Here is a 12,682-nt window from a genome sequence, read left to right as displayed (position 1 = left end):
CAGCAGAGACTACTGATGTAAACTCACCATCATTGCTCTTTTTTTCTATTAGGTGCCTGACTGATGTTGATGAATGTGTAGAAAACCCCTGTCTTAATGGTGCCCTCTGTGAAAACACTTATGGTTCTTATCACTGCAATTGTAGCCGTGGATTTGGAGGAAAACACTGCACAGACATTGTTCTTAACAAATATGTTTCAACATCTTGGAATATTAGCTTAGCTGAAGTGATTGGGATTATTGTTTTCATCGCAGGAATATTCCTGTTAGTTGTGATTTTTGTTGTTTGCCGCAAAGTGATCAGTAGAAAGAAGAAGCACCAGCCAGAACCTGAAGACAAACAACTGGGAACTACAACAGCTTTCTTGCAAAGACCTTATTTTGATGCAAAATTGAATAAGAACATCTATTCTGACATCCCACCACAGGTTCCTGTTCGTCCCATTTCATACACTCCAAGCATCCCAAGTGACTCTAGGAACAATCTTGACAGGAATTCTTTTGAGGGATCTGCTATCCCTGAACACCCAGAGTTTAGTACTTTTAACCCAGATTCTGTACATGGTCACCGGAAAGCTGTAGCTGTTTGCAGTGTTGCACCAAATTTGCCACCTCCGCCTCCCTCTAACTCTCCTTCAGACAGCGATTCAATACAGAAACCCAGCTGGGATTTTGACTATGACAGTAAGAATTGTTCTTATTTTTTTACTTTTCTGGTAAAGGTTTGTGCTGGTACAATGTTTAATGTGAATGCAAAGTCTCTGTGCCTGTTAGGGTAGAAAAACCATTATGACTTTACTAGGGTTTGTGTCTGATTTGGCTTCATGCTTTACTGAGTTTTGTAAAAATCTGTAGATTTTAGCCTTAAATTTTATTGTGTCTCACTTGAAACATTTTCTTTCAGCTAAAGTAGTTGACCTTGACCCCTGTCTTTCGAAAAAGCCTCTGGATGAAAAGAACTCTTATCCTTATAGTGCGAGAGAAAGCATGTCTGAGGTCCAGTCTCTCAGCTCCTTCCAGTCTGAATCATGTGATGACAACGGTATGTAAAATGCGATCATTCTGTGCTGTCACTTAGATCCATTTGTTCTGTGTTTGTATCTGTATCTCTCAATATCAATAGGACTTATATATATCGAATATATATTAAATAATAGCTTATTTAATATATATCTGTATTTACTTTTATTACTTTTTAAACTATTTTGCTGATCTTAAATCTCATGTTAATTACTTTACCTTAAAATTATATATATTCATTTTGTTGTTAGAATATTAACAATGAAAATGCAGCACAAGGTGTTCAGAGCCTTGTGTTTAAAAGGTGTTAAAAGTGAGTTCAAATATGAGAAACTCCTAGGTAACCATTAATTGTCACCTTACAGAAGAATACAGTGAAGTTAAAAAATGACCTCTGCAGAAATATAACTTTCACTTTGACATTCAGCTTTTGGTAAAGCTTTCTGGTGTTACAGTTTCATTTGTTTCCTTCTCTTTTTCTTGCTGCGACCTCAGCTCCCATATGGATCAGAGCAGTTCTGAGTGAGAGCAGAGTTTAAGGGACTGCTTGTAAGTTTGATTACTTTAGTAATGAAGGAAGCTGCACAAAAAGGAATTTTACATAGTAGAACAGTATATTTGGCTTTCACCATGATTAAAATTAATTCATTAAAAATTCCATACATTGAAAAAAGGCAATATAAAAATAAAAATATTTTGATCACAATGCCAATCCATCAAAACATAATCAGCATACAAATTTGTGAGGTTTATTATTATGAATTGGAAGTCTTCTACTTTTATACTGTGATGACAGATGCTTCTGCAGTTCACATGAATGCATTTATGTATTTAGAAACATTTCAGACCAACTGGACAAAGCCACCGTTGTCTCATAACTTAATTCACTAAGATAAGGTGTTTTGACTTTTATTCCAATTTTTTATTCCAGTATTTCCATTTTTATCTCGGAATGGTAAAAAGAATCTGAAATTCCTGTAGCTTAGGAATAAAGAACATTCTGCTTCTTAATGAAGTAGAGTGATTTGTTCTTAACAGCATGGAAAGAAAATCTTTGTTAATGATTGGTGAAAGTAAAATGGTATGCTTATAGCACTCATCATTTTATCAGCAAACCTGATAACTTTCAACTTTTTTTCCCATGTTGTGTGGTACATGTGTTCTCTTCTCCTCTCCATCCCATATATGTCATACATTCTTACTTGGTTTTTTTGCCATGTATTGATTACTCATTAATACATAGTTTTAAAAGAAATAGCTGTAGAGTCATAGATATTATTTCTTTGTTCCTTTTTTGTAGATTCTGAATTCATTAGTTTAAAATATAATCCCCAAGACATGCAAATAAATTGCATGTGTTACCTCATCGTAGCCTATAAAAGAAAATCCCTCTCCCTTCCAAAATTATCTCGGGAAAAGGAAGATATAAAAAATACATTCATTTTGGTTGTTTGCACACAATTTAAGTAGGTCAGCAACAGAAGTTTTCAGTAGATGTTGTTCCTATTCTAGCATTTTTAGTTAATTTCAATGGAAGGAGCATGGGAGGGAGGGGGGAGATGTAGTTTGCATAGTGTAAAAGGGGAAGCCTGATTCCTTAATTCACCTAACACAAGCCTTTAGAAATGTCTAGTTTACTGCTGTATAGATGAAGTCTTATGCAAATAGTATGTTTTTAGCAACATTTCATAAATTCTAACACACTAAAGCAGCTTTGTGCTTGTGCGCAATTTGTTTCAGAATTAGTTGCAAGTACGTTACCATGTTTATCAGGAATAATATTCAGCCTTAGAAATGTATTTTATGTACCATATGCAACTGCTTTCTAGCTAGAGAGTAAATGTATATGTACACAAATAATATTGCTTTATAAAAGAGTAATGAACTGCAATTTTACTGTGTTCTATTTTGTGTAACTGTATGCTATTTAAAGTGATACTAACTATAGGTTTGTTTTAATTTGCTCCTTTTATACCTTTTACAAGCTTCCATAGTGACTGTAATACACCTTGTCAATGCTGTTGTTGACTCGGTGGAAAAAGAAGGTATATACATGTTTTAATATTTTTTTTACTGCTTTGGCAGCATAATGCACGTTTGTCTTCTAGTAATGTAGTCCTAGCAGGTGGAAGTTATTAGTTGGACTTTAGCAAAGAATATATTTTTATTGTATATCTATTCATATTTTCATATATATGCTATAGCTACCCTGTGGACAGGTTCAAGAGTGTGATTTGGCGGGGGGGCAGTATTAGCATAAAAAGGGCTTGGTGCTTACTCTCTTCTGAAAATACTCACACTAAAGCTCCCAGCAGAACTAAGAGAGCATGAAAGGCAATAGCGTGTGCTACAGTTGATGAAAAAACAGCAGCCCCTGCTTCATTTTCTCCTTCCACATCTGTTGGCACCTTGTCCAGCTGCACAGAATGGCAGTAATCTGATATCAGTATTCACTTCTCTTATCTTCAGATCAATCTGTGTCTTCAGCAGAAAAAAAATGATTTCTTGTGTGCAGTTGAGGTATATAGGTGTATATGTGCCTATCAGTTTAAGTAGGTAGTTATTACGCAGCCTTACATCAGTATCTGGAAAGTAAACTTGGGCATATATATGCGTAGATGCATTTGGAAGTTGGAAAGAGGTGAAGTAGACATTTTCAATGCAATTTTATTTCTTTTCAGCTAATGTTTAAGAACTGACCACTCTAGAAAACACAAAACTCTTTATAAAACAATAGTAATAATAAAGGTACTAGTGACGCTGTACAAATGTTAACTGTGGTTTTAATTGACTTGCAAGTAATTTACTCAACAGCCATGTGTTTGCAGAGTGGCTTCTGAAATAACATCCACAGTGTGTTTCCTGTTTCTTAATACAAACTAGGAAACTCTACTGTTGTTATTAAGTCCTACTTAAAAAGAAGACATTTTAAGAACATAAAATTATAGTAGCTAAAGAGTCTCTTTTGTTATTTGAAGTATATCCTGCCTAAAGTATGCAAATACACAAAAAAAGGAGACAAATGCAAAGACTTCTAACTGAAGGAGTATTTCATTAATGTGTAACTTTAGACCATAGTCCTCAGTGCTATAAAACTGTAATGTGCAGCCCTTATGAAAGACTTAGAAGATTGGTAAAGGCAAAATCCATCTTCAATATCTTGTTCAAATTTTCTCTGAGGTTTTGATTAAAAGAAACTAAAAATGATGGATGTAGTTCTCAAGTCAAAGTTGAAAGTATTGCTTGGTGGTTTAGTATTGCTGTAAGATAAACATAAATACTTTATGCATTGTAGAATATTCATGAAAATATTAAAGATATTCTGTTCAGCCGCTTCTTAACACATGGAAATTTCTACTCTTAATAAGCATTCCTTCTTTCAAAGCATCTCGGGTAAACCTGAGTTCTGCTTTTTAGTCTCCGCAAGGGGTTCGGTCCAACAGGTATCCTGGAAGCATGAGCTGTAACTAGGCTCCTCTAAGGGCATTTACCTCTGAAGCAGAGGACAGGACCAAGCCCTCCTCATACCTTGGTAAAAGTGCTCTAAATCTGAAGGCCTATTTGCTTTAGTTTTGCACCCAGTTTCCTTAGAAAAATGAATTATCTAATTTTCAAAGTAGATTAGTGGTCAGAACCTCTCCTGGAGATGAGGCCAGAAACATTTTAGGAGCTTCAGATCAGAGATAATAGCAGACTGATGTCTTCTTTAGCATGGACAGCACTTCTGTGGGCTAGACGAGCTTAAAAAGAAAAAAAGAAAACCTACCCCCTCAAAGATCAACCCTCTGTCCCTCCAATCTGCCAAGAACAAATAAAAGTATCAGTCGTCAGGAGAAGATACTGGCATGAGGATAGGCATTGCCCATTCTTGCACACCTGAATAGGGAATATAGATTCTCAAAGAGACAAAGGTTTAAAACTTGTCAGATAACATAGGACAACTCTCAGCTGAGCGGGAGTTGTTGGGGTTACTGTACAAAGGGAAGCAGGTTTCCCAGTGCACAGTGTATGGAAGCTAGATACTAAAAGGAGAATTCTCATCTTTGCATAAGGTACTTGAAAGTCTGAGTTCTAATAGATGCAACCCTGTATTAAAATCCAAGGGGATACAAGGAAAGAAAAAATATCAGACTAAAGTCTCATTACCATTTTTAGCAAAAGTCCCACATTTACTGATAGATTTATACAGATTTTTCTGCTATACAGCCATCAGGTGTGGGCTACCCTAACTCAATATCTTTTAGACTTGAACTGTAGAACAAAGAAGGACCCCAGGAGGAAAAAAAAAAAATGCCAATTGTAGTACTGCTAAGTAAACTGGCATACTGTGCCTACTAATAATGGACAAAAATGGCATGAACATCATAGTGACAGTCATTGTTTGTCTTCACATTGGTTCTACAATTTGATTCCTAACTACAGATGTTTTCTCCTTTTTCTTCTCATTCTGCCACCTAAAGAATCTTTTGCTGTTCCTGACCTCAGCAATTCAAGAGGTGACTTGTGCATGCAGTTCATTGTTCACCAAAGTATTTCTGTTCATACTTGGTTTTAACACAGACTTACTATCAGTTGCTTGCTGTGCATTTGTCTGCAGTGATTACTTTTTACTAGATTTGCACCTTATTACAGTTCCGTATTGTTTTCCTTTTTTGGTGTTTGGATGAGAAAAACAATTATTTTTAATGAGATTAGGTTTACATCTGGTTTCCAGCAGACCAATACAAATTTATTCCAGGGGAGTTTGCAAGAGAGGATCAAGTTAGGTCATTTATGCATGATTAAGCTTGATTTTTCCGTTTTGTTCTTGTATTTGAATGTGGAATGTCTTTACTAATAGTCAAAGATTTTTATCAGAGGCGTGGCAGTTACTGTAAAGCTAGAAGCATTTTGTGAAATTACCTTAACAATTCAGTTAAGGAGTAATCACTTTAAATGGTCTGGATAGTTTACCAGTTAGAAATTACTGCTTTTACTTAAAAAAAGTGTGGGTTATATATGCTAAATATATTCCTAAGGAAAACTGGAAGGTGTAATCACCCTAATTCTAATTACTCAACAACAAACGATTAAAAATTTTGCTGCACGAGGGAGGCTGTTGGTTCTTTGCTATCCAGTGAGCAATTCTGTACTGTTATGTGTTGTGACAGCACATTCCGTAGGTGGCCTACAGCTCTTCCCATGTTAGGTGAGATGTCTGAGAAAACATAAAAGTTCAAGTGTGTATGATGCAGTATCTAATGCATGCCACAATGTAAAGCTGTGTTGTGTTGAATGTCTTTTGTGGAACCACGGGGCAAACTGCTCTCTAATTAACTAGTGTCCTAATCACAGTGATTGCATTGTCATAATATACGTGTTGACTTCTCAGTTCATATTGACTTGAAGGCAAGGTGCTAATGCTGCCTTTTTTAAAAACAATTAACTTTTCAGGTTATCACTGGGATACATCGGACTGGATGCCAAGCGTTCAGTTGCCAGGCATCCAAGAATATCCAAATTATGAAGTGGTTGAGGAGTCGGCTCCCCTCTACACTGATCCAAACGCCATCGACACAGACTATTACCCTGGTGGTTATGACATAGAAAGTGATTTTCCACCTCCACCTGATGACTTCCCTGCACCTGATGAGCTTCCACCATTACCACCAGAATACAGCGACCAGTTTGAGTCAATACAGCCACCCAGAGACATGCCAGCCGTAGGTAGCTTGGGTTCTTCTACAAGAAGCAGGCAGAGATTTAACATTAATCAGTACCTTCCCCATCACTATCCTGCAGACATGTCAGAACCTCAGACCACAACCAGTGGTGTCAACAGCAGTTACAGAGAACCTTATCCTCCTTACACATTAGGGTACAACACAGACTTTGAAGCACCCACTGTAGACAACATGTCCATGTCTGTATATGCTTCCACAGCTTCATGCTCTGATGTGTCAGCATGCTGTGAAATGGAGTCTGAAGTCATGATGAGTGACTATGAGAGCGGAGACGATGGTCATTTTGAAGATGTGAAAATTCCTCCACTTGATTCCCAGCAACATACAGAAGTCTGACACACTCAACAAAAGTGCCTGGACTCTTAAACTTTGTCAATTCTAGAACAACTTCCAAGAGCTTTTTCCTTTTTTTTTGTTTCCCCAGCCACAGTGAACGTTTTGTTTGTGAGCTAAACTGGCATGGCAGCATTGGATCATGCAGTTCATTTCACTAATTAAGCCTATTTCCATTTCCTGACCTACTGTGATTGGACAGTTTGAAGACTTCCATTGGCTATGCCATTTCTGAACATCCTTTTTGTACTTACATTCTGTATGTTAAAAAACAAAATCACATACCACTTCTCCATGTTAGCATGATACATATATTTATATAGTTCTAATGCAATTAATTTTCACCTACTTTTTGTAAATTTTATGTACAGTTTTGATTTTAATAGTTTTAACTAGATTTTGTAGATATTTTGTGAATGTTTTCCACTGAACCTAGTGGTGTTAGTGTGCCATTAAAACTAGCACCCTGACTTATAATCAGGGCATCACTGTGTGTATTCGCCCCAAAAAAACCTAAGGTTTGACATTTTGTTATTAAAAACAAAAATCAATATATTCACACAATTCCAATTGTATATAGGTTAGGTCTGATATTTTTCTGGGTCAGCTACATAGAAATGTCTTAAATGGGTTGCTGTATTTTAGAACCATACATATTTTTTTCCTTCCCTGGAAAGTGTGTTGGGGACCTTCTACATACCACTTTAGAACCAAAACCACCATGACACAGTTTTTATAGTGTCTGTATATTTGTGATCCAATGGTCTTGTAAAGGTTTTTACTGAAAGTTACCATTAGCCAGTCTTTCTTACTGACAATAAATTATTAATAAAATACTTTAGCTTTGCGTATCTCTATTATATAATACAAAATTGACAAAGCATCCAGTGCAGCATTTTTAAGTCTGTATATGTTTTGTACTGTATTAAGTTACTTGCTCCAAGCAACACATTTTCATCTCCTCAAAAATCAAACTGCAGCTATGTTAGAGATGCTCACGAGATGGCAGTGTGTGTCTACTTAATGGTGTTTTAAAAAGTAATTGGGCCAGAATGAATAAAGATTGATGGGTATCAAACTTCAGTAGCCTTCGCGGTAGTTTGCATTTTTTTTAAGCATATACTATCAGCTATGTAAATTACTGAGTATTTTTTCTGAAATTCCAAAAATATATACTGAAAAAAGCCCAGCTCTTTAAAGCAGCTTCTTCCTTTCTTAATCACCTGAACAGTTATTTCTCACGTTGTCCCTCGATTGTGTTCTTGCACACTGAAATTTCTGTGCCAATTTCTGAGTGTGTGATTAAATACATTGGGGTTTTATGTGATTATATTTCAATTACAGTTCCTTGCATTAAGTTCATACTGGAAGTTTACCTTGGAGAAGTCAAGGCAGAATACAGTTTGCCTGTGTATTATCCAGCAGCCTCTCTGACTAGAAAAGAACAAAGCCTCTAACAAGGTTCTCTAGCAATATTCACACTGATAATGAAGAACATTTTGTACACTGGGCCCAGTGTTAGCATTTTCTTATTAGCCTTAAAGAAATCTTATATCTGTTAATGACACATACCATGCACTCTGTACTAGTTAGGGGATCACTGCTTAAGGTCCATGTTGAGGTATGAGGGTTAAGCGTAGTGCAGCTCTGCTCAGGATTTCTCAGTAGATGCTTTTCTGTAGGAAGGGATCTCAGGAAGACACTACACAGACTTGCATCATTTCTCAGTTGATAAGGACTCCCAGTAAAGATGAGAGGCTGCCCTATAAATGTATTTTCTTAAGTTACTTATTTACAGCAGAAAGGTCTGAAACCAGAGTTTTAAAATTGAAAAGTATGGACAGGAATTCATCAACACTTAAGTGTACTTATATTCATAGTAACATGACCTGAAGGCTCATCGTGCTGAAGAGGAACAATGTCTCATTACTCTGCAAAGAGACTCCAAGTCAGCTGAAGAAAGCTTTATGTTGAAAGTATGAGAATTCTGGTTTTCCTCCTTTCAAGAACTGTGCTGCTAGGCAACATGCAACAGCCAGGTTATACTTCATAGTGGAAGACAAGAGAGGTAGTAGCCACTTAGTTGTGTAGTAGTAGTCACTTACAGAAATAACAAGCAGTTTCAGTTCCAAAGAGCTTTGCAGTTGGAGAGTAAAGCAAGACCATGTTAAACAAACGCCCCCATTGCAGAAGTACCAGGAGCTATTATCACCTAATTGAAGTCCAGTAAGTGTGATTAAACCTGCACCCCCACACCGAGCTACAAAAGGACCAAGCTGATGACATTTTTAACCCAATTAAAGCATTGTTAGAGCAGAGTATTACTGTTTAGCTCAACAGTAGTCACAACACATTCAAAAGCATTGGCCAGATGATTTACTTTATCAGCCGAATATTTTAAAATAGGTAATTTCACTGAAGTCATACATTCAGCTCCTCATAGTTACTGTATTTTGCTCAACTCAAAGGAGTCCAGGCACTTAACACACTCTACGCTCAGAAGTCAGACAGCCAAGAGGCGAGTACTTCAGTTTCTTTTCATAGCTCTTGAAAATTTTTAGCATTAAATGGCTTTCAAGCCCATATAAGCCTTCATAAAAATATTTAAAAACATGAAGAGGCCCCTAAACCAAGCCCACTCAAGCAGACAATTTCTGGCAGCATTACTCATTCTTCCACTATTGGGGTCCAGGAGAAAAAGTAGAGAAGCACAACACAACAGCGAGTACAGCTGCAGAGCAGGAAAATAAGCTGTCTTGATAGTAGAGACAAGTTTAAGAGTAAGCTTATTAGAATTATTTTTCCCTCGTGTAAAAAATTAATTTCTGAACTTGCTGATAATCAAAAGCTTATTGCTGACCAATGCCCAACATCCATCGCTAAATCTGTTTCACAGAAGCATTCCAATCATTACACAAATATAATAATACTTCACACACAGGCAAAAAGTTAGGCATTTGCAGCAGTCACACAGGAGTCAAGGCTATCAGTAAAACCATGGCATTATGACCATGATAAAAGCAGTTTCATTTAAAGAGTTACCAAAGCTGAGCCATATGCCTTTCTAAACTTTTTGCCGCAGATCATTTCTCAGTTTCTTATTTTCTTGGAGTAGAAGCCTTCAGTATGAGGAAAAGCACTGAGAAGCCTAATTAATGATGGTATGACTCATTCACATAATCCCTGGGGTACCAATTGGAAAACATGCTAAAAGCAGGATGAATTGCTTTCAGAGCTTACTTTTCACTTTGAAGAAATACATAGGGAAGATTATGCTGCTGCATGAAAGCTTCCATTTTCTAATTTTGTATCTTTTTCTAGAGAACTCTAAGCACTGGCAGTAATTTATAGCATAAGAGTTCAAATGTCTTCTATTTAAACAATGAATACTTAGCGATAGCCATATAGATAATAGCAACTTCTGCTTTGAGTTTCACCTGGCAGGGAAGATATCAGCTCACAGAGGAAGAGCCTAACAACATAATTCGGTAATAACTGGAGCTTGATTGAATGTGTTGTTCCTTTTTTAAATATTTTTTAAAGCCAAACACTGTTCTGTCCCACTAAAAATGTCACATAACTCATCTTCAAAAAATCAGTGTAACTGTTCAGAAACACCTAGAGAGCAGGAGAACAAAGCTTACTTTCCTGAGTTAAAGATTTAAAGTTTGAACCCGCATCTTTCACTGATTACCCACCTTGAGAGCTCCAGCCGAGAAAAGCAGAAAGCAAGCCAGAAAGCCGTCTAGCCTGGGCAACAGGAAGAGATAAAGACAGAGGATGGACCTTGTGTCCCAAGAAAACAAGAGCAACAAAACAATCGTGACACAAAAAAACCAAACCAAAACAAAAAAACAAAACACACCACACACCCCACTCCTCAAAGCAAAAAAACAAGCTCCCCCACCCCACAACAAGACTTACCAGCTCACAGCCAGGCATGCAAAGCAGCAAAATGTGAGGCTTTTTGAAAAATCTGAGGAAGATACCTACTGGAAGTAGAGAGCAGCTGAGGCAAAGAGACAGAGAGGTTTTGCTTTAACACCAAGGAACAACAGTTTTGAAGTCTTTTATTAGGCTGTGCCTTAAGTATTTTAGACACTTAAATTTGTAGCCTAGAGGCCTCCTCTGATTTAATGTGGGCTAATTCTACTTCAGTGTGCAAGCTTTTCTGCAAGCTAGATGTGGAGCAGCATTCCTCAAGTTAGAGTCCAGTCTTTGGAGACAGCAAACCATTCTGTGCTGCCCCTGACAGCCTTCCTCAGAAGAAAAATAATTTCCTCTTAACAGGGCTACTAGAATCCATACACATCACTGTATTGCTGCCAAAACTTTCCTATTGGCCACCTTAAAAATCCCACAATCAGTATTTTAACATTATGAGGAAGTGAGACAGACTCCAGTTTAAAACCCCTTGGTCTTGTTGGGACAACATTTCCCCTTCACTTCCTCAGTTCTAGCTGAGGTTAATAAATCCTCTTGCCAATTCCCTGCTAAACCAGTCTACAGCCACTTTGCAGTTTTGCAAAAAATCCCTCCCCTCTTAACCCTGCAGCACAAGCATCCAGGAGAGAGGGCTAAATTTGTATTCCCAGAGGGCAAAGGTGTTCAGACTTACTGTTCAAACAAGTGGATGAAAGGTCTTGCATTAATGGGCTGACATTCAGCTCGGACTGTACCTGGATTCAGATATTACTGAGCCATTCCTCAAACAAGGAAAATATACCAGTTATGCTGGAGTTAAGCGCCAGGGATTATTTCCTTGCATCTGGAGTGAAGCATATTATTTTAAGCAGCCTTGATATTTGGGGGGGGTGTTTCTCCCTTTGGCTGTAACTAGTCTGTTTCCTTGGGAAAAGGCAGCATGTCTTTTCCCATATTCAAATTCGATTTAACCACTCCGCCAGAAACTTTTTTAAATAAATCCATTTTAGGGCCCTATACAGAAAAGGACAGTCTTCAGTTTGAAAACCCAGGAGTGTCCTGCTTGCCTGATCTCTCACAACAAGCTTAGCTAGAGTCTTAAGGAAAGCTTAGAATAAGCAAGTTGTACAAATTCTGTAGCAAGATAGATAAAAAAAGGATGCCATAAGAATGGAGGGTATATTGAACAGTTCAGGTCAGGGGACTAGCACACAGGGTTGAAAACACCTAATTTCTGTACTGAGCATTAAAGTAGGCTTTGCCATTAAGAATAGCTAAACACAGTAACATCTATTAACAGCCAAGCACCTACAGATTCTCAAAGATAATGAGAAAATTTTAATCCCTTGACACTAAAAAAATATTGAGATTAACATGACCTTTACTTGTATTAGTCTGGTTCACAAGAACAATCATGCTTCACTCCTTCTGGAGCAGTTCTGTTAGTCTAGCTTTCCATTAAATTAGAAAGAAAAAGACTTTTGCTCTACTGAATAATATATTTATGTATAAATGGAGGCAAAATAAGATTCATGGTGACTGAGCGGGATTTCTGGTACTGAGGAAGCATAAAGAACAGGGATCATCTTGACAAAATCTGACCATAATCACTTCAAGAACTCCTGTAGCAAACAAAGTATTTCAGAGTAACTCACAATTAACATCTTCAATGCTCCATTTCC

At 37.2% G+C, this 12,682-nt stretch overlaps 1 protein-coding gene across 5 annotated transcripts in view; it reads left to right on the top strand.

The window, feature by feature from the left end:
• The window catches only part of FAT1 (FAT atypical cadherin 1), a 110,384-nt gene extending 102,119 nt beyond the window's left edge, over positions 1–8,265 (top strand). Inside the window, exons 25-30 of one of the 5 annotated variants that reach the window (XR_011337376.1) lie at positions 53–684; positions 905–1,042; positions 1,516–1,569; positions 3,006–3,065; positions 5,481–5,516; positions 6,454–6,488. Coding sequence is in view for 4 of the 5 variants with exons in the window: in XM_069855943.1 (XP_069712044.1) it covers positions 53–684; positions 905–1,042; positions 3,006–3,065; positions 5,481–5,516; positions 6,454–7,079 (1,492 nt within the window). In the remaining variant the exon portion in view is untranslated. Of the gene's footprint in view, positions 1–52; positions 685–904; positions 1,043–1,515; positions 2,551–3,005; positions 3,066–5,480; positions 5,517–6,453 lie in introns of those variants that run through there. The other 4 variants (XM_069855943.1, XM_069855944.1, XM_069855945.1 and 1 more) reach the window with 4 other exon arrangements.
• Positions 8,266–12,682: the final 4,417 nt, after the last annotated feature.

This window comes from Phaenicophaeus curvirostris, chromosome 4 (genome assembly GCF_032191515.1).
Source record: "Phaenicophaeus curvirostris isolate KB17595 chromosome 4, BPBGC_Pcur_1.0, whole genome shotgun sequence".
NCBI lineage: Eukaryota > Metazoa > Chordata > Aves > Cuculiformes > Cuculidae > Phaenicophaeus > Phaenicophaeus curvirostris.
This window is presented reverse-complemented; position numbering and strand designations above follow the sequence as displayed.